The 22021-nt window shown below is 47.8% G+C and overlaps 1 protein-coding gene and 1 long non-coding RNA gene across 2 annotated transcripts in view; both read right to left on the reverse strand.

Annotated features, from left to right (window-relative positions):
* Positions 1-1677: 1677 nt before the first annotated feature.
* On the reverse strand, positions 1678-6596 carry UQCRFS1 (ubiquinol-cytochrome c reductase, Rieske iron-sulfur polypeptide 1). Its single transcript, XM_023649449.2, has 2 exons — positions 6239-6596; positions 1678-2555 (listed from the first exon to the last, which is right to left on the reverse strand). The coding sequence occupies exons 1-2, from the start codon at positions 6450-6452 to the stop codon at positions 1945-1947; spliced, it is 825 nt and encodes a 274-aa protein (XP_023505217.1). The 5' UTR covers positions 6453-6596; the 3' UTR covers positions 1678-1944.
* Positions 6597-10222: 3626 nt separating this feature from the next.
* LOC138915675 (uncharacterized) overlaps positions 10223-22021 on the reverse strand; it is a 29849-nt gene continuing 18050 nt past the window's right edge. The window contains exon 2 of the long non-coding RNA XR_011421778.1: positions 10223-13894. This is a non-coding gene — a long non-coding RNA (uncharacterized lncRNA). The remainder of the gene's footprint in view (positions 13895-22021) is intronic.

Consider the following 22021-nt stretch of genomic DNA (forward strand, 5'->3'; position numbering starts at 1 on the left):
CCCCATGAATATTAGAAAAACAGAATCTCCACAATAATAAACAAAATATCCAAAAATATACAGCAACTTCTCTTGGGGTGACAGGGACTTCATGTGAGATGCTCCAAATGTTGACACCAAATACTGTGCACCTATAATGTTTATATCTAGTATTTCATGACTTTTAAGTTCAAGAACACCAACTTTTCCTTGTTAATCTACATATGCTCAAAAGATCAGAAAGCGCTCCATTTAAAATAGAGAACATACCAAAAAGTAGTAATGTTTGGTACTTTTGGTCTCATATTCACACTTAAATATTTGCACCTAAATGTCATTATCTAGAGACCTGGAACATAAAGTACTCTTGTTATGTGCCCCATTTTTCACATCTGCTAATTTTCTTTCTAGAATGGTAAAAATAAACCAAAGACTAATATCTGCTCATAAGCACAAAACTTCAACATTTTCTTTTTTTGATACATTAACTACTGACTTAAAGACTGGAACCCTTGGGGCCAGCCCAGTGGCGCAGCGGTTAAGTGTGCACGTTCCGCTTCTCGGTGCCCCAGGGTTCACCGGTTCAGATCCAATGTGTGGACATGGCACCGCTTGGCATGCCATGCTGTGGCAGGCGTCCCACATATAAAGTAGAGGAAGATGGGCATGGATGGTAGCTCAGGGCCAGTCTTCCTCAGCAAAAAGAGGAGGACTGGCAGTAGTTAGTTCAGGGCTAATCTTCCTCAAATAAAATAAAAAAGACCAGAACCCTCAATGGCCAGTTCCCTTTCGAAGACCCAACCACTTAATCTAGTTGGCTATTTTACAAACGCACCTGTGATCACAAGGTGGCCCCAGTGGAGTACATTGCTGATCCACGTCCAAGCAGTAAAACAAGACAAACCTATCAAAGTAGCCACAATTCTCCAGAGGGCAAAGCCCACTCCCAGTTCCCAGGGAGCCTGTCAGGTCTTGGTCTCACTTCACCTGTGTGACTAGAGACAGGAGGCAGGAGGCAGAAAGCAAGTGTGAATTCTGCCGTCTCCCTGTGCCCACCCTCACTCCACAGTGAACAGTAGTGAGTGACTGCAAACCCAACTGGAAGAAACACCTCAAAGCGTAATCATTACAGAACCGGGACCAGCGGGATCATTTTCAGACAGCCTCCAGACTCAGATGCATCACTCTGTCTGCCTCTTGGTAAGGCAGATGCATTAGGGACACAAATCCCCACCCCAGATGAAGGAAAGGGCACTCCCATTTTGGAAACTTCTCAGATATTCCACCACTGCCTCTCAAAAGTAAAGAATTCTAACTACTAACTTCCCCCATGGGTGATGAATAGAACTTCCTGATCTGTCCCAGGGCTATCAGCCAGCTAGAGCTTGGGCTACCCTGAAAGCTGCTAACCCCTCACTCAGGAGGCTTTCCCAGAGACAAGTCAACACCGTCAGACAAATGACACCAGGGGTGGGGGGGATGTGGTGGTGGGGGGGCACGCAGACACAGAGCCAGGACTCACGTGCGAAATAAGGGAAACCTGGATACTACCGTTTCTGACAATGCCACAAACATCTCCCAGGACCTGGAGATGCCCAGCTAGTTCTACCTCATCCTAACCAGGAGCTCTGTAGAATCCATGTCCCTGACATAAAGAAGGTAAATAAACGAGAAATTACAGATTCCACAAATACCCTGTACACCAATCTGTAACTTTTAATTAGAATTAACTAACAAAGACACTGCATCTTTCAAGTCTCTGAGCATAACAATGTTTAACAGTGGTTTTATTAGGTGAATGATTGAAAGAATCCAATTTACTTCACATTAATGTTTGCAAATACATTATTAGCAATTCTTAACTACTTCAAATCAAGCAAGTTGAAGTGCAGAAGGCTTGCTCTCGAATAACTCTTCTGAGGTGCTAGGAAGACTGAGAGAAGCCTATGACTTGAGTCCAGGTCTCTAACCAACAATCACCAAATCATCACCGGTGAACTCATATGAGGGAACTTCAAGGTTGAGAGGCGCAGGCCCCTTCCTGATCCTGCCAGACGCATCATAGTGTGACCCATGGCAAGGGCAGTAATAACCACCGAAATCTCCTGCATTTGCAATGGGTACACAGCCAAGATGAGTGCAAACACCTATCAGGATAACCCACTCTGGCTTCTTTACTCGTTCTAAATCATGCTGTGGGTCCCTCAACTGGGACATTTCCACTGCTGCTTCCTGGTCGATCTCCTTCTTGGTTCTATGGCGCACAAACAGGGGTTTGCCTCTCCACTTGAAAGCCATGTTCTTGCCTTCCGGAATATCAGATAACTTGATTTCGATTTTCGACATGGCCAACACATCCGCAGAAGCACTCATGCTGGAAACAAACTGGGAGACGACATTCTTGGCGGCATATGCAACACCCACAGTAGTTGTCGCTGTTACCAGGTAGGAGAAGCCCTTTCTCGCCTCGCTGCTCGCCTTTGAAGACTTGGTACTGTCTAACACTTCCGGGCGCCGATAGTCAGAGAAGTCAGGCACTCTGATGTCTGTATGGGAATAACGAACAGAAGCAGGGACTGCAAGATAAACAAAGGTTAAAAAACACAATTAGATGACCACCCTGAGGGGGTGTGTATACATCAGGAAACACAGCTTTACGCATTCAAAACAAAAACTCAAATTATAAAAATGTAAAATATGGCACTCAGTGGTCTCGGAAATAGTCAAGTTGGCAGCGCCAGCATACAAAATACTAAAAACGGAGTCAACCACACCTATCATAATGGTATGAAATCATAAGACAATATTGTAGACTGAGTTCCTTCTGATTGAACACTATTGATTCAGGATTCACAACCATTCAGTTGCATCAAACAAATACCACTGCGAACAGCAACAGTTTAAAGTTCCCAAAAATCCACGCTGCCAAGACACACTATACAATCATGCTTATACCTCCCATATTCTCTGGGTTAGAAGAGACCCTAAAACTCATCTAGCCCACCTAATAAGCTGATGAGTGATCATTTATTAAAGCAAATGCCGAAGGTTACACTCCTATCTACCTGCTCTCTGGAAGAACGGCTAAAAATCCATACAAGACGCACTACAGAATAAATAACATTCTGTGAACTGTTAGCGTAACTTTAGCTGCAGAAAAATTAAAGATTTCTATTTCAGACTGACGTATAAATCAGTATTACTTTAACTAATGGGCAGAAAAGGACATCCGCATCAGAATAGGCACCTACCAAGATCAAACGAAATTTCCAAAAGAACCAATTACTTCAATTTAGTACAGGAACAAAAAAGAGAAAAAATTTCATGACTCCCCTTCTCAGTGAAGGGCAATAGCTTCTAGAGGAGCAGGGGCATCCTTATCTTTCTTTTTCACTGCTGTGGGTCTCTCAGCTGGGCCAGTACTACCGCAGGCCATAACAGGCCAGATGTTTGTGGCAAACGTTAAACAATCATTGTTTATCTGGTACTTTGGATGCAAGTAGTCCATTTTTTTAAAAAAACAGATATGTCCTTCTGTCCTATTCCATTTTTAAATGTCTGACAAAAAACCAGCTCACTGGTATCACTTTTAAGTATATTTCAGGAAGCAAATCTCTGCAAATTGTATTCTCATTTTAGGAAATTTGCCACAAGGTTTCCTTTTTAGAAAAAGGGACATTAAAAATTCCTCACTTTTAGAAAACGTGTTGTTTCCAAAAAAAAAAAAAAACGTACTTATAAAATGCATTTTCATCTAAGCTGCGATTCTAACTTGGTCTCCCAGGCCGTCTCATCCTAACTGACTTCTGTGAGCGGCCACCATTACAATAAAGAATACATCAACTACTTCCCATCGTTCTCAAAGTCATACCTTTATGAAGCCAGAAGGGTTCATAAACGATGGTCAAACCTATCAAAACCACTCCAAGTACTTTTCTAACTAACCCAAGATTTTTTGGAGGAAACCAGGACAGAGGCCGTGACTATCTGAGATTCACAAGTACGGCAAAGTGACATTACATTACGGACTACCCTGCCTCTACCTCATGCTGACGTGTCAGTGGGGACTGGGGCTTGGGATCAAGGATGATTCTTTTCCCTTAGCGTCGTCTGGGATTATACAGGAAAGATCTGTATCATACCTGAAAGATGAAGGAACCAAAGTTCATATTTCTACACTAAACACAGTATCTACAACCCTCAGCCATACAACAGCACACAAGGAAATGTACAGGAACACTAAATAGAAGACCTCTGACATTTCGTCCAGAAATTAGGTGGCAAAAGAAATCCAGTTGTCTACACCCATTCTATCTAGCAGGCTACACTTTATATTGAGCTACATCACCACCACCACTTTGGAAAATTAAACTGCATTTTCCAGTTTATTTTTCCAAATAATGCAAAAAACATTCAATAATTTACATGAACTGTATTAGGTGTAACTTTCAGCAACAAAGATGCCAGCTAGATTCAGTTCTGAACTAAAGCAAAATCAGATACTTAGAGAAATACCATCTAGAAATAGAGACAATTTAAGGCAATATAACAAAACAGGTTTTTGTTCATTTTGCTTTGTTTTACAGCGAGCTCTGATGTACTCTGGAAACCCTCCTCCCCAACTGAGCGATCTGATGCAACCCCTTTCTATCCCACACCCTCTGCTACCCAGCTTTCCACAAACCACCCAGACAGATTTTGAAGTGAACTTAAGCTACAAGCAGAAGGCATTACAGAAAAGAGGTTTGCCTTATGGTTCCAGATTATTTACCAGTTCTTGGAAAAACCAGGTAAGGCTCCAATTTTTAGAAGAAACTCTTTAGGCACTTGAAAAATTCCAAAGATACTTTTCACTTTGCCATCGACATTTTCTCCTCCCTTACTGTTTCTCACCTCCAGGTCTGAAAAATAGGCTTGCAGTGGGCTAGGGCACTGTTCTGCCCTGAACAGTCTCTCCAAAACCCACTGCTGCCCTCTAACAAAAAAATCACCACTTCATTCATTCGCAAATATTTTGCACCACTGTATGCAAAATCCGAGGTTGTGGGAGATAGAAAACTAAAGGAAATAGTCTGTGCACCCTACAGCTCAAATTCAGAGGAAATCACCAGTAAATGCAATAGAAATGGAAAATGTTATGTGCTATAAAACAAAGGAATCAGCAAAAACATAATTTTATTGACCTGATCCTGAACTGAGATTGAAAAGATGGGTGATACCTGGAAACGTGGAAACCTGAGGAGGATCATTTAAAGAGAACTGGGTGAATGAAGACAGAATAAGAGGGGGGCAGCTGGTCAGTATGTAGGGCAAGCGTCACCACTCAACTGCCCACGGGGCCAGGCAGGTGAACAGGGAATCCAGCAGGCCTGCGAGGAACGGGAAGAGCACTTGCTCCAGCTCAGGGCGGCCGATGCACGGGACACGAGCCTTGTCCACGGAGAAACTAGAGCCCAGGGTCACCGGTTTCCCGCATTTCAAGAGGCCACAAATCTTCCCAGTTTCGAAAACCACGCAGCTCGTGCAGACAACAAGCACAGCGGCCCGCAGGCTGCCAATTCTGGGTCTCCAATACCAGGCATGAGAAGAGAAGCGGAAGGCAAAGCACAGGAGAGAAAGGGGATCCGCCGACAGAGGCGGGAAACACTCCCGGCGGGAGCCCGCGGCGCGCGTCCCCACGCCCGGCGTCTCATCTCCCAGCACCGTCCACCGCCGCCCCCTCTCTCCCTGAGGACGACGCTGACTCGGGCCCCCGCTGCCCCCGGGCCTGGAGGCCCTGCCCTGCCCTCCGCTACACTGAGCCCGGGCTTGTGCCGCGGCGGTGGGTGGGTGGGTGGTGAAGAGCGCTGGAGGGATCGGTGGTGCCGATCCGGGCAAGCTCCCGAACGTGAACAGCAGCTCCTCTTTTCCGAGCATCCGTGAAGCGCCCCGACGCGTGCCAACGGCGTTAGGCAGAACTCCGCCACCTGAGCCCCGCGGCGGAAGCCCGAGACTGGGCGGCCGTTAGCGCACCGCCCAGCGGGGGACGCCGAGGCCGCCGAGGACAGGGCACCAGCCCGCCGGGCCGCGCGGCGGGGACGCCCACAGAGGCTGCCAACGCCGGGCCAGGACGCGGAGGCCCGGGAGGACAGAGGCCCAAGGTCGGCCCGCCCCGCACGGCGCGCCGCCTCCCCGTCCCCGAGACCGCGGACCCCGGGACTCCCCAGGCGGGCGGAGCGAGCGGTACAGGCCGCAGCCCGCGGCCGCCCAGCCGGCTCACCGTTGAGGCCCACGGAGGCGACCAGAGGCCGGCCCGCCGCCTGGCCGCTCAGCGACTCGCGGCACCGGAAGGGCCGCTTCACGTCCAGCACCGGCGGCTCCGGGGCCGGGGTCACCGCGGCCTGCACCAGGGGCCGCAGCGCACCCGCCACCCCGCGCGACGTGGCCGACAGCACCGGCGCGAACGGGCCCGAGCGGGCGGCGACCGACAACATGGCGACAGCAGCTGAGAAGCCGGGCCGGTCACACGGACGACCTTCCGCCCGCCGCGCAGGCGCCAGAGGCGCAGGCGTCGCAGGCCCCGTGACGTCAGAGCGCCGGCTGAGCAGCGCCCGGCGGGGCGGGGCCCACTTGGGGCGGTGTGCGTCGGAGGCGGGGCCACGAGCCCACGCTGAGGCCGGATCTGGGCTGGGCGGGGCGGCTGCCGCTCCACCTGTCAGCCTGGGGGGGCTCCTGGCGTGTGCGGGCGTCTGCCCCGCAGGAACCTCCAGTGGGCCGACTTTGCGTCCCTTAGAGCAAAAACTTCATCAGTGGGGGCCTAGGGACAAGAATAAATTATCATAAAGATTAACTAGGGATAATAATAGTTAACATATGTGCATATATATTGTGTATTATACCATGTATATATCGGGATATATATATATATATGGAAGACTGTACGTAAAACCCAAAACAGAGACCAGCACATAGTAACCTTTATGTGTTTACTGTAATGATTATTATTATCTAACAAAAAATAAATTTTAAAAAGACCAGGGACTTGTATGCAAAGCTTAATAATAGTAATGAAAATGACATGGTTTATGTTTATCGGCGTTTACTATGTAGTAGATTTTGTGCTTTACCTTCATTCTTTCATTTGTAGTCAAGGTCCCTACGAAGTAACAACTACTTTACCAAAGAGGAAACCAGCGTTTAGAGGGATTACGCGCCCAGGGCAGGATAGCCAGCAGGTGGGGAAGTATAGTGGTCTGCCTTCCCGGGCCGTGCTCTTGACCACTGCCTTAGTTTCCCTAGGTGAGATTTTAGGGGACGCAAGGGTAGGTCCTTAAATCACTTTATCGCATGGTGAGAAAGTTACTCCCTTTTTACTTCTCTTTCAATCCCTGTGATTACACCAGTGAGAAAGCCCCAGTTGGGTACTAACACATTTTCAATTCCTCTCTATCACTTGCTCACCTCCCCTTTAACAGAACAGGCCTTGAGTCAATTGAAAGCCCTTAGCAGGTAGTTGAATCTGGAGAGGATTTAATCATATTGTTTACTTTCATGGTATTTGTTTCTATCCATACAAATTTTCCAAGGACTATGGTAAAATAAAGCATTATTTATTTAGGTCAAAAATGAGTTAATTTAAATATTAAGTAAATAGTAATACCAGCAAGTGCACAGATTTGACGGAATTGTGATGGCGGTGGGTGTGTGAACCAAAGAAGCTTCTCTACTCTGTGCTGTGTGGGCTCTGTGACCGGGGCAAGTTTCCCAAACCCTCTCTGCCTCAGTTTCCTCACGTGTACAGGGGGGTGGTGATGATGCCACCTGGGAGGAGTGAATGTACTGATGTGTGTAGAGCGCCTACAAGGGGCCTGGTACACGCTGAGCGCCCGTTGAGGGTTTGCTGGTGGTGTGTTTATCTGGCAGGTCTCCTACCTCCTCTGAAAAGGCTGCCTCTGATTCCTGCTGACTCACTTGTGTTCCTCTCTCTAGGTCCACGGCACCCTGACCACTTCCTCCTGGAGCCTCCTCGGGGCCTAGGCCTTGGCGGTCCTTATTGCCCCGGGGACTGTGTTGTACTCTCAACACTGGAACTGGCCTCCTCAGGGGCCACCCTGCCTGGGCTAGCCACAGGCTTGTCCCAGCAACCAGACACTTCCAGAGCCGCTCCCACACACCTCGCCCAGTTTGAATGCTTTACGTAAACCAATACACTAATATCACAACAGCTCTCTGAGGTGGGTAAGAGTCAGCGAAGAATGAATGAGAGAGCGAGTGAGCGAGTGAGGGAAGGAGCCTTCACGAGGCCCTCACAACCTCCCCATGGGGGGAGCACAGTAGGAACTGTTTTCTCCAGACTCTCTGGGATCAAGCCCAGTTCTGCCCCTCACAAGCTATGTCCTAAGCTGAGTTATGTATAACCTCTGGGTGTAAAATGAGGATAATAACAGTGTCTACTCCCCAAGCGTTATTGTAAGGATTAAATGGATTAATATATGTAAAGTGAATAAAACTATGCCTGGGACACATTAAGTGCTACGTAAATGTCCATAATAATGATAAAAATAACTCTCCATTTTCTAGATGAAGAATCTGAAATTAAAAATCTGAGATTCAGAGAAGACAAACAACCTACCCAAAGAGACATCTTTATTTCAGCTTTCTTGAGCTGTAAGTGACATATAACATGGGTAACGTTAAGGATCACAAGGTGTTGATTTGATACACTTCTATATGGCAACGTGATCACCACCCTAGCGTTAGCTAACACCTCCATCACATCACAGAATCACCACTTCTTTTTTGTGGCGAGAACCCTCAAGATCTTCTCTCTTAGCAATTTTCAACTATGTAACACGGTATTATTAACTATAGTCACCATGCTGCACATTAGATCCCCAGAACTTACTCATCTTCTAACTGGAAGTTTGTTAGAAGTTCATCTTCTAACTGGAAGTTGATCCCTTTGACCAACATCTCCCCATTTCCCCAGCCCCCAGCCCCTGGCAACCACCACTCTACTCTCTGTTTCTGTGAGTTTCACTTTTTTAGATTCCACATGCGAGATCATCCAGTATTTGTCTTTCTCTATCTGAATTATTTCACTGAGCGTAATGCCCTCAAGTTTCACCCATGTTATCCCACCTGGTAGGATTTCCTTCTTTCTCATGGCTGAATAGTATTCCATTGGATAGATATACCAAATCTTCTTTATCCATTCATCCATCGACAGGCACTTACGTTGTGTCCATATCTTGGCCATTGTGAATGATGCTGCAGTGAACATGGGAGTCCCCATACCTCTTCAAGATCCTGTTTTCATTTCCTTTTGATAGATACCCAGAAACGAGATTGCTGGATCATATGGTATTTCTATTTTTAATTTTTTGAGGAATCTCCATACTATTTTCCATAGTGGCTGTACTGGTTTACATTCCCACCAGCAGTGTACAGGGTTTCCCTTTTCTCCACATCCCTGCCAACACTTATCTCTTCTTGCCTTTTTGGTGATAGCCATTCTAACAGGTGTGAGGTGACATCTCGCTGTGGTTTTGATTTGCGTTTCTCTGATTATTAGTGACATCAAGCATGTTTTCATATGCCTTTTGGCCATTTGTGTGTCTTCTTTGGAAAAATGTCTATTCACATTCTCTGCCTAGTTTTTAATTAGATTGTTTGTTTTGTTGCTGTTGAGTTCTTTATATATTTTGAATATTAATTCCTTATCAGATGTGATTTGCAAATATCTTCTCTCATTCTGATGGTTGCATTTTCATTTTGTTGATGGTTCCCTTTGCTGTGCAGAAGCTTTTTAGTTTGACATAGTCTCACTTATTGATTTTGCTTTTCTTGCTTCTGCTTTTGGTGTCCTATGCAAAAAATCATTGCCAAGACCAAAGTCAAGAAGCTTATTCCCTGTTTTCCTCTAGGACTTTTACAATTTCTGATCTTATGTTTGAGTCTCTAACCAATTTGGAGTTGATTTTTGTTTGCGATGTAAGATAGGGGTCCAATTTCACCCCTCTCCATGTGGTTATGCAGTTTTCCCAACACCATATATTGAAGACACTATCCTTTTCACTACTTAGTATTCTTGACTCCCTTGTCAAATATTAGTTGACTGTATATGCGAGAGTTTATTTCTGGGCTCACAATTCTGTTTCAATATTCCTAAATTTGCTAAGACTTGTTCTGTGACCTTTTGTATAATCTAGACTGGAGAGTGTTCCATGTGCTCTTGAGAAGAATGTGTATTCTGCTGCTGTTGGATGAGATGTTCTAGATATGTCTGTTAGGTCCATTTGGTCTAAAGTTTGGTTCAAGTCCAACATTTCCTTGTTTTTTTTCTGATTAGATGATCTATCCATTGTTGAAAGTAGGGTATTGAATTCCCTTACTAGATTGGATTGGATTGTCTATTTCTCTCTTCCGGTCTGTTAATATCTGCTTTATATATTTCATTGCTCCAATGTTTGGCACATATATATTTATGATTGTTATATCTTCTTGATGAATTGGCCCCTTTATTATTATATAATGAGCTTTTTGTCTCTTGTTACCATTTCTGGCTTAAAGTCTGTTTTGTCTCATGTAAGTATAGCTACCTCCTCTCTCTTTTGGTTTCCACTGGCATGGGATACCTTTTTCCATCCCTTCACTTTGAGCCTGTATGTGTCCTTATAGCTGAAATGAGTCTTTTGTAGGTAGCATATATTTTGGCCTAGTTTTTTTAATCCAGCCAGCCACTGTATGTCTTTTGATTGGAGAATTCAATCCATGTACATTTTGAGTAATTTTGATAGGTAAGGACTTACTATTGCCATTTTATTAATTGTTTTCTAGATGTTTTGTAGTTCCCTCATTCCTTTCTTCTCTCTCACTGCCTTCCTTTGTGAACTGATGATTTTCTGTAGTGGTGTATTTTGATTCCCTTCTCTTTATCTTTTGTTAATCTGTTTTTGCTTTGTGGTTACCATGAGGCATGCACAAAACATCATATATACATACATAATATATATGTATAAAACAGTCCATTTTATGCTTGTAACAATTTAACATTTAACTTCAATCACATAGAAAACACTACCCTTTTACTTATCCCTTTTACGTTTTTGATGTCATAATTTACATCTTTTTATATTGTGTATACATTAGCAAATTATTGTACCTATAGCTGTTTTTAATACTAATGTTCTTTAACCTTTATGCTAGTGTTAAATAATAAACACACCACCATATTACAGTTTAGAGTATTCTGAATCTGACTATATGCTTGCCTTATCAGTGTAGTGTATATTTTCATACGTTTTCATATTACTAATTAGCATCCTTTTATTTCAGCTCAAAGAACTCCTTTCAGAATGTCTTGTGAAGCATGTCTAGTGGTGATGAATTCCCTCAGTTTATGTTTGTTTGGGAAAGTCTTTATCTCACCTTCATTTCTGAAAGATAACTTTCCTAAGTAAAGTATCCTTTATTGACAGTTTCCTTCTTTCAGCCCCTGGACTATATCACCCAACTCTCTCCTGGCCTCCAGGGTCTCTGCTGAGAAATTGGCTGATAAGTTTAAGGGGGTTTCCTTGTATGAGGAAGTTTTTTTCTCTTACTACTTTTAAAATTCTTTGTCTTTGATTTTGGAGAGTTTTATTATTGTGTGTCTTGAAGAAGATTGTTTTGGATTGCTTTTAGGGTAATTTATTAGCTTGAGGAACTTGGATGTCCAAGTCACTCCCCAGGTTTGGGAGGTTCTCAGCCACTTTTTCTTTAAGTAAGCTTTCTACCCTTTTTTCCCTGTCTTCTTCTTCTGGGACTCCAAAGATGCATACATTGTTTCTCTTACTGGTGCCCCATAGTCAAGTAGGCTTTCTTCATTCCTTCTGTCTTTTTAACTTTTTGCTCCTCTGATTGGATAATTTCAATTGATTTGTATTCTAGCTCACTGATTCTTTCTTCTGCTTGGTCTAGTCTGTTGCTCAAGCTCTCTATCCAATTCTTCAGTTCAGCTGTTTTATTCTTCAGCTCCAAAATTTTTGTTTGGTTCCTTTTTATGTTTTCTATATCTTTGTTGAGCTTCTCATTTTATTCTCATATTGTTTTCCTGATATCATTAGATGGTTTATCTTTGTTCTCTTGTAGCTCTCTGGGCATCTGTAGAGCAATTCTTTTGAGTTCTTTGTTGAGCTATTCCTGGACCATTTCTTGGGGCCAGATACAAGACGCTTGCTCTATTCCTTTGCTGACGTCATTTTTCCCTGATTCTTGGTAGTCCCTGTTGCCTTGCGTAGGTGTCTGCATTTGAAGAAGTGGTCACCTCTTCCAGACTTTATGTACTGATTTGAGTAAAGGGATACTTTTATCTGTGGGTGGGAGCACACTGGATCATGATGTTACCCTGGGTCTCCTGGTGCAGGGCACCAATGTGGGACATATGGCAGCACCAGCTCTGGGCGATACGTGTTGCCTCTTTAGCTTAGGAGTCCAAAACCACTGACAACTCTGTGATCCTTGGTGAGAACTGTGGAGGGCCACGATGCCTACAAGGGCTGTTGGGGTCCTCAGTAGTACCTCCAGGTCCAGCACTAGGCACCATGGCAGGCAGCAGTGGTGCCCGGAGCCAGTGGTATCACACACAGGTGTGTGGCAGCCACCTGCAGGTGCCTATATAGTGGCAAGGGACAGTTGCAGACACACGCAATGGGGGGACCAAGGCAGGCAGCAAGGTCCAGGGCCAACTATGGGCTCGTCGGCAGCTGTTGGGGCCCCGGCTGTTGGCGTGCCCTCCTTTGGCTGCACAGTCTGCCCTGAGGCATGCACACTGCAGAGAAGCTGGTGATGGGCATCAGGCCAGCAGCATCTAATGCACAGCTTGGGGAGCTAGCCCCATGCATGTGCATGGTGGTGGGGGTCAGCCATGGGGTCTAGGCTGGTATTTTGCACTCGTGCAGCCTCAGAGGCCCGAGCTGACTGCTGGTGCAGTTTCTGAGTTCCAGTGGGGGGCAGAGGGTGGTGTCAGCAAACGTGAATACCTGTGGGGCAAAAGCTGGTGAAATCTGCAGGAGGGCCATGCATTTGTGCTGGCCACTTGTTTCTTCAGTGACCAAATCAGCTGGGGTCCTCTGCAGAGCAGGTCATACTGTGAGCCACCGACACTCCGGCTGACATTGGTAGCCCCTACTTTTTGTCCTTGTTCCTAGCCAACTCTGTATGTCTCCACTTCGCCAGTCTGAGTGTGGGGAAATGGAAGTGGGACCTTGGTGCAGTGCTCCCGAAAGCCTGGGGAAGTGGGTAGCTCACCCCACTCTTCCCTTTCTGGCAAGGAGAACTCTTTCTAGCTTGGACATGCCCTCCTGGCACTGAGCAGTGCCAGCTTGGGGAATGGGTTGGTGTAGGTAAAATGAAGCTCTCTTGATTCTCTTCTTGAGTGGTTCCTCTCAGGTTTTTCATTCCACTGTGTTGCTAAAGTTTCTTAAGTGGACTCCAGAGCTCTCACAGAGCTGTGTTGTTTACGGATCGCTGCCTAGTTGCTGATCTTTGTAGGGCACGGAGACTGGAGTCTCCTGTGATGCCATTTTGTTGACGTCACTCCCTTATCATTGATCTGTAAAAGAACCCATTTGTTCTGGGTTCCAGTCCAATGGTGCAGCAGGGAGAAGGGGAACTCTGTGGCTGAATATCTGTCCGCTCGTGGAAGGCGGAGGCTGGAATCCAGGAGCGGCCAGCACGTTGGAAGTTGGACCAAGTAGACCCATCTGGGTTCCACTTGGTGGTTGTTTTTTTAACTGAAGGGGCTGCTGGCTTTCATGCTTCAGCTTCTCTTTCCTTGACTGCTGTGTCTTGATGGGCTCTGGGGCAGACAAGCTGGTCTGCACACCAGCTCTACCCTCTGTAGCTGTGTGACTTGGGGCAACGCTGAGCTTCAGATTCCTCAGATTTACAGATTCTGTAAAAGAGGGGTAAAAATGAGCTTGCTATGAGGATTAAAAGAAATAATGTACATGAAGTACTTAGTGTTTGGTACACAGCAAGAGCTTAGTAAATGTTGTTTTTGTAAACCAAGGAGGGGAAATAGCCATGGGCTTGGAAACATAAATGTTTGGTAAGATGCTCAGTCCCCAAGAACTCTGAAAAGCAGAGTGTACGTAAGAACAAGGCAGGAAGAGATATGGCACAGAGCTTTCCTTTCGACAAACGGATGGTGTGTTTAAATCAGAGGTCAGAGGTCACAGACTGGGACTCAGTGTCTCCCCCGCTCAGTTCTGCACAGAGCCCTGTGCGCGTGGCATCCTCAGTAATAGAAACCTCAGGATTGTTTGCTACCATTTACAGACCGTGAGTATTCCCACATACGTGCCGTTGTAGGCAAAATAACGGCCCCCTAAAGATGTCCCTGTCTTAGTCCCTGGATCCTGAGAAGATTTACCTTCCATGGCAAAGGGACTTTGCAGATGTGATTAAGCATCTTGAGATGAGATTATCCAAGATCGTCCAGGTGGGGCCCAATGTAGTCACGGAGTCCTTATCAGAAAGAAGCAGGAGACCAGAGAGGGAAGAAAATGTTATGTTGCTGACTTTAAAGATGGAGGAATGGGGTCTGGAGCCAAGGAGTGCAGGCAGCGTCTAGAAGCTGGAAACTCCAGGAAACAGATTTTCCCCTGGAGCCCCCAGGAGGAGCAGCCCTGCAGACCCATTTTAGACTTCGACTTACAGAATTGTCAAATAGTAAATCCATGCTGTTTTACGCCACTAAATTTGTGGTAATTTGTTACAGCAGCACTAGGAAACTAACACATGGGTGCATGCACACACACACACACACACACGTTTGTCTTTTCTCTAAAAACTGGAAGATCTAACCACATTAGCCCTGGGTCCTCATGTAGAAAAAGGCTGGGGTGAGAACCAGCTTGCTGATCTGGGTTCTTCTCCATCATGCTCACCTCGTTCAGTTACATTACCTCCCTATCCGCTGAGGCCTCTGAGTGTGGGACCTCGGTCTATACAATTCCATGAACAAACGGGATCTGTTGCCAAAAGTAGTAGGATGCGAATGAGCAGCGGAATCTCCCAGTCCCAAGTCTGCGAGTTGTATTCTGAGATCCTTCTTGTTCCCTAAATTCTTGATGCTTCCATCTGGACAATGGGTGTGTGTGTATGGATCCAGGGAGGGAAGTGTGTTCCAAGGAGACTGTGCCAGGATTGTCCAAGGACGTCCTCGAAGTGTCTTTATACCACGGTAGTTCTGCAATGATCCTGGATAACACACAAAGCCAGTGAGAGGCCCAGGCCCTGCCTTGGGGGACGTGCCTCCTCAGCCACTTTCACCTCACTTTGTGCCTGAGCAGAAAGACCGTCAGCCCCCTAGCTGAAGGGCCCCACGTCTGCCTCCCGGTTCCACGCCATTGCCCCGGGGATGCCTGGCTTCCCATTTCCAGTTCCAGGCACTGTGACAGCTTCAGCCTCTCCCCTCAGCCCACATCCCTCGCTTGAGCAGCGAGACATGAAGACTGACAGCCACTTGAGAACTGCACAGACTGTCCCAATTTAAGCCATTTAAAATGCACTTCTGTTCCATAAAATCTGTTCCCGCCATTCTGTGCCCCTACCTCTTTGAAAAATGGTAACCCCAGAGAGGAGAAGAAATTAGCCAGGGAGGGGAAGTTCAGATGTGCTAGTATTTTAATTGCTCGTTCCTTTCACCCATTAGTCACATTCATTAAGTATGATGAATTTGCAGGCTTTGTTGAAAACCGTATCAGTTTCTCCGTCAGCCGCACATCCATTTCTTGCAGAGCCAGCCGCAACAGTGGCCCCCAAAACTCCCCCTTTGTACAGCCCGATTGCATTACAGGGCCCCTGAAAAGTGCATCGCGTTATCTGAACTCATGTGTATAGAATAGCTACCCTGGCTCCTGGGTCCGGCTGCCAGGGTTCGGTCCCAACTCCTCTACTTGCTGTGTGAGTCACTTGGGCAAGTTACTGAACCTCTCCGAGCCTCAGTTTCCCATCTGAGAATGGAGATAAAAATACTGACCTCAGAAGTTTGTTGTCAAAATGAAATAAGGCTTGAGAATTGCTCAATAAGTTAATAAGTAATTAAGGGCCCTTGGAGTATCATTCATTCATTCATTCAAAAGATTTTTACCCAGTGACTTCTACGTGCCGGGCGATACTGTGCGCCCACTGCTGCCATTACAGCGCTGGACAAATAAATGTGTTTGGCCTTGAAGAACTGACAGTCTAGTAGAGGAAGGTAGACAACAAGCAAACATATCAAATATGCCAGATGGAGATGTGTTCTATGAGAAGAGAAAGCAAGAGCAGGGAAAGGGCGCTCTGAGATGCTGGGAGAGGGTTGAAGGGGTCTCAACCACACTGAGGGGGACCCTCCTCAGGAAAAACGTGCCTCATGGACCCATCAAGTGAGGGTGGGAACCTGCGAGGTGCCGGGCCCGGGCTGGAGGGGCTCGTGGTTTGCAGGGGGAGAGAGCCCCACTGTGTGCCCAGGTGTGTGACACGCAATGAGAAGATGCCAACAGATGTATAGACCAGGAGCAAGTGCTGAGGAGCAGAGGCTGCAGGGCACAGCATGGTGAAGCAGGAGGGCTCGGAGCATGGTGCCCTGAGGAGGGGCCGGGGAGCCTGCCATGGGGACGCGGCGGAGGCCAGCAGGCAGAAGAGCAGTGTGGCAAGTGCTGCCTCGGTGCTGCCTGCATCCCCTCCCCAGACTCCCCGTGCCAGCCCTTGAATTCCTCTGCTGGAGGCTCTCTCGCCCACACGGCAGGCCAGATGCGGGGGAATGAGCAGCCCACTCCCCACGGCGGCCCTCCTCGGCTGCCTTCCTCTGGGTCGGCTCCTCCAGGTGTGTGTTGTGCACTGTCCCCAGCATTCCCCGTGGGATTCAGCAACAGGTGCCCACGGTAACTGGCTTGATGACACATCGCCTACTGGCTGCTTCCCTTTCCTGCCGCACTTCTTCCCTCCTCTGCTGGTGTTCTCTCCGCCTCCCAGATAAACAACATGTGTCTAGTTGCCTCAGGGTCTGCTTCTGGGGGAGGGGGACAGGCAGAGAGCACCTCAGGTGCCCAGGGGCCTGAAGGCAATGGCGGGAGGGGAGTGCTTTCCAGTGGGCAGAAGAGAACCTATGTGGGAGAGGGATATGGAGATTGGGCCCTTATTTGTGTTCTGTTGTGGAACAAATACCTCAAACTCAGCCACTGAGAACAAGGCCCATTTATCGTCTCACGGTTTCTGTGGGCAGGGGTCCAGCTCAGTTGGGTCCTCTGCTCAGGGTCTCACCAGCTGCAATCAAGATGTCGGCCGGGGCTGTGATCTCACCTGAGGCCCGGAGTCCTCTTCCAGGCCCCCAGGCTGCTGGCAGAGCCTAGTTCCTTGCGGTCGTAGGACTGAGGCCCTCAGCAGCTAGAGGGCACCGCAGTTCACTGCCGCGCGGCCCTCGCCACAACAGAGCTGTTCCTTCAAGCCCAGGAGAAGAATCTCTCCGACTTCTTCTATCTCCAACCTCTGGACCCTCTTTGACAAGGGCTGAACTGATCAAGTCAGGCCCAGCCACACGCAGGGGAAGGGACAGACAGGGCGTTTACACCAGGGGTGGGAATCTTGGGGGCCATCTTAAAATTCTGCCTACCACCACGCCCCATTGTGAAGAGGCTTGCACACTACGCTGAGAAGCTTGGGCCTTCTTTCTCCAGGAATGGGAACCATGAGACCAGCGAGCGGCGAAACAGCTGGGGACAGTGCCATCCCATTGCTCGTCTGCCTGCTTTGACTCTGGCAGACACAGCGTGCAAGGCAAGCAAACCTTTTTCCACATGGGAGCACTTGGCACGTGGTCCACTTTGTCTTCTAAACAACCATAATTTCTGGGTCATGTGAGGGCTTCCTCCTCGCGTCCCGCAGAGTGGGGAGGACCCTGAGAGGCAGGTCCAGGATGAGCTGTTCTGACAGAGCATTGCACACCTTCCGGAGGGAGGCGGGTATTCAGAGAAGTGGGGAGTGAGTGGGGGGGTGCAGCCTGCAGAGGGCAAAGAGTGGGTTGAGGTAGGGTGTCTCCTCCTCTCAGCTCCCCCCTCCCCTCCCCAGCAGTATCACAGCTCTGTAGCTTCAGTCATCCTGTTCCCAAGCAGGAGGTTCTGCCCCACTCAGCTTGGACTCCGCTCGGAACCTCTGTGAAGCTTTGCCCGTTACTCAGGGGAAGATGCGATCCAGGCTCTGCTGCCTGGACCCCACGTTTGCAGGGAGAGACTCAGCAGAGGCCCCCTGGGGAGGACTGGCCTCCCGGTCCCCAGGACATCCCTGGCATCCCTGGGGGCTGGAGTGTGAGCCAGAGAAGTGAGGAGGAGGCGCAGGCCCACTGGGGCCCCTGCAGGACCTGTGGACCCAATTACAGGTCATTATTTCCCCTTCATAATGTTGCTCAGAAAACATTAAGGGAAGTTAAATCAAACCACTAGCTGTCCAGTGTTGCCACTGGAATAATAAATTCATAGGTTAAATAAGAACTTTTATTTGTACTTATTTCAAAATCAGTGGAGGCAAGGAAGCAGATCATAACGTGCTTGGTACTTCATTTGTATTCCGAGGCAATCCCGGAGACAGCACCCAATCGTAGGTCCAAAGGCCCTTTCACCCCTGAATCTTGAGAGCGCTTTTCCAAGCACACCAGGGATAAATTATGTCGCAAAACCTCCGTGAAAAAGATTAAAGTTAAAACATAATTTTGAAGAACCACTTGAGTTCATCCATTTACCTGCTCTGTAAGTACAGTCGCCCATTTTTCTTACAATTCTTTTCACACAAGAAGGAACTTTGTGTAGCATGTAGAACCACAACACAGAATGAAATGGCAAACCGTCAGCATCTTAAGAAAAGTCCAAGCTGAATTCACCCCGCCTTCTGCATCTAGGTGATGATAATTAAACCAGACCTCCCGTAATGAGGTGTGCTGATTAATAAATTATTTGATTACCAAGTATACGTGCAATCAATACAATTGCCTAAAAGCTCTGAATTAGAAATTGTGCAATAAAGTGTAACTGAAAGGTATTAAGAGTTGGTAGTTTTAATTATAAGGAATGATTAATTGATCATTCAGATAATATTGATCTACAACTTATTTAATTCTTTGCAATTTGATTTGTCAAGTCCAAATAATTGATGATTTGTCGTGTTAATGGTGGAGCTGGAAGGGATGGGAATGATGAAAGATGAAAGGCCTCGGCTGTCCTCTCGCCCCGCCAGGCCTGTGACGGTGCTCGCCTGGAGCGCCCTCTGTCGCCCGCTCGTCCCTCTCTGGGTCTAGGTCCAGCTCTGGCTCCCAGCCCCAGGAAGCCTTGGTGGACCCAGGAGGCCCCAGGGGAATGTCCAGCTCTGCTCTCATCTCGTGTCTCCTTGCCTCAGTTCTCCCACAGCAAAATGGGGGATAGAAGAGTGTGTCTCCCACGGGAGAGAGGGGCGAACCCTGCTCGCTCGGCACAGCCTCCGCTGGTGCTGACCTGAGCGCGTGCTGACTGGCCTTTCCCCACTGCTGTTAGCACCGGCTCCCTCCTCTGAACTCCTGTGGGATGTACGGTTGACGCCTCATTAGCTTCCAAGACACACCCTGCACTCTCTTCTGTCATGTCACCAAAGAAACTCCTTATGGTGGGAACAGGGTCTGCACTTTTTTGTGCTCCCCTCCCCAGAAGTATTGCTCTGTCCACAGTTGTGGAAAAATGACCGAATTCCTTCTATTCAGTCTGTAACAGCCCTGTATGCACACAGACGGAGCCCAAAGAACCTGGTGCTGGTTGAGGGCAGTAAGGAAATGCTCATGTGGCCTCTTGCGCTCCAGAGAGAGCAGTGTGGCCAGTGACTACACTGATCGGAGACAGCACCTGACGCCTGGGTTCGGATGGGGCCTGGAGGTGCCCCAGCGTAGGGACCACAGGGAAGGAGAGGCGGGCAGGAGAGACAGGTGGGTGCGTGAGGGGAGAAAGTAGGCACTGAGAGCAGCCGCTGATCTGGGGGAGTAAACACGCCTGGTGCCCACGTACCCAGCAGATGCCTCTGCAGAGGGAGACGCTGGGCCCCTGGGCTCCTGCAGCCAGCGGCTGCTCCTCTCAGTAGACCTCTTCCAGGGAGCAGGATGTGAACATCTGAAGGTTCTAGAGGTGAGGTCTTACCTTCCCTCTCTCCACCTCTTTTCCCTGTAACTTCATCTCATGGTGAGGCCAAATACCCTGCCAGATACTAACCTCTTCCCAGCACTTTGGTGGAAAGAAAACCCAGATCCTAAGAGAACCTGGTCTGACTCGCTGGTGACAGCAGAAGACAGGGCAGCAAGAGCTCTGGGCTTTGGTCAAGGTAGACAGAGCTGGAGACGGCAGATCTCGCCTTGGAGCTCTGCCCACCTGAGGGGTGAGGGCAGCTCTCTTGCTCTCCTGGGAGGCCTGCTTGCAGACCTTGATATCTTCCATGCGTGGGGCTCTGCAATCTGCACTCACAGCCCAAACCTTTTGACCCACCCACTCCAGTTGTAGGAATGTGTCCTGTTGTCGGAAATGAACCATCAGACAAGTGTATGAAGATGAATGTGCAAAGATGTTCATTGCAGGATTGTTTATAACAGTGAAAAATTCTCCCCAGACTTAATGCAGAATTGGTTAGATTCGGGTATAATCATAAAATGCCTTTGCCATCACCAAAAGTTACATTGTAAATCTAAGCTTAATGACAGGATAAATGATACTCAATATGTTAAATGAAAAAAGCAGCTTTTAAATCAGGATGCACAAGATCAGATTTTTGTTAAAAGTGTTTGTGTGTGTGAGTGTCTATTTTTGCAAACAAAAAAGGTCTAGCAAGATGCACATCAAACGTTATCATCATCTTTGGATAGTGGAATTATTTTTATAATATATACAAAATATATATTATATATTTTTATAGTATATTTTACATGTTTTTCACTTTCTTTTTATATTTTTCTATATTATCTGACTTTTTAGATTGATTATTTTTACGATTAAAATATAAATCCACCAATCTACCTCCATTTGGGCAGTGGAAAAAGCAAACCTCACCTGCTTCTCTACAGACTGCATGAGGAAGACAGGCCAGGAAGAACCCCGTGGATAAAGGCCTGGGGTGGAGAGACGGAAGCCCAGCTTGGCCACCCGCCCTTCCAGGCCCTGCCCACTGCTCTGACTCCTGTCTGAGGCTCCCCCTCCTGCCGTTGGTGCCCCAGCTTTCCTGGGCACCTTGCTGTCCTCCGACATGCCAAACTCACCCCAGCCTCAGGGCTTTGCCCCAGCTGTCCCTCTGCCTGGTACATTCCACTCGCCAGTCTTCACACGGCTCGGCCCTTTCTGTCATGTTGTTGTCCTCAGGTTACATGCCATCGCCCCTTGAAGCCCTCCCTTAACACCCAGTTTAAACAGGTCTTCTCCCCCACACGCCCGCCACTCTCGGTCACTCCATCCTTTCTGTTTCCTTGTATTCATCGCCGTCTGAAAAGACGATGCTCACTTCTTCGCCTATCCATTTGTAGTCCATTTTGTTCACTGCTGTGGGCAACTAACAGTGTCTGCTGCAGCCAGATCAGGACCTTTAAAGAACTGAAACATAGATTCCCATGAAATCCCAGATAAAAACAATGTTGTGTTTTCATGGAAGGAACTCCAGCGGTTCCTGAGTTTTCCCGTATCTTCTCTGCTCACTGTGTCCCCACAAAACACAGCTCATCGCACTGTGTGTTCAATGAACACACACTGAGTGAATGAAGAGGCAAATGAGTGCGTGTGTCCTGAGCCTCAGGAAGGAGAGGGGAGGCAGAAGAGGGCCACCCCAGCGAGGAAGGGGCCAGGCTACGGGGCAGGTACAAACAGCAGCACCCGTGAGGCAGCGTGAAGAAACCCCCAGCCCCCAGCTGGGCTGGAAATTTCCCCCACATGGACGCCTGGAACAGCAGGGTCAGAGAGCAACCATCCCTGGCAGTGGCCCGGCCCACCCAGACACTGAAAGCCAACTTCTAAACCCCCGAGAAGTTTAAACTGGTTAACTTATTAAG

The sequence above is a fragment of the Equus caballus genome, chromosome 10 (assembly GCF_041296265.1).
Source record: "Equus caballus isolate H_3958 breed thoroughbred chromosome 10, TB-T2T, whole genome shotgun sequence".
Taxonomy (NCBI): Eukaryota; Metazoa; Chordata; class Mammalia; order Perissodactyla; family Equidae; genus Equus; species Equus caballus.

Excerpts from the sequence above, each read along its gene's own strand:
- UQCRFS1 (XM_023649449.2), bottom strand. The coding sequence starts at position 6,452 with ATGTTGTCGGTCGCCGCCCGCTCGGGCCCGTTCGCGCCGGTGCTGTCG. Across the intron at positions 2,556-6,238 it reads CGCCTCCGTGGGCCTCAACG|TCCCTGCTTCTGTTCGTTAT; the intron begins GTGAGCCGGCTG and ends TTTATCTTGCAG.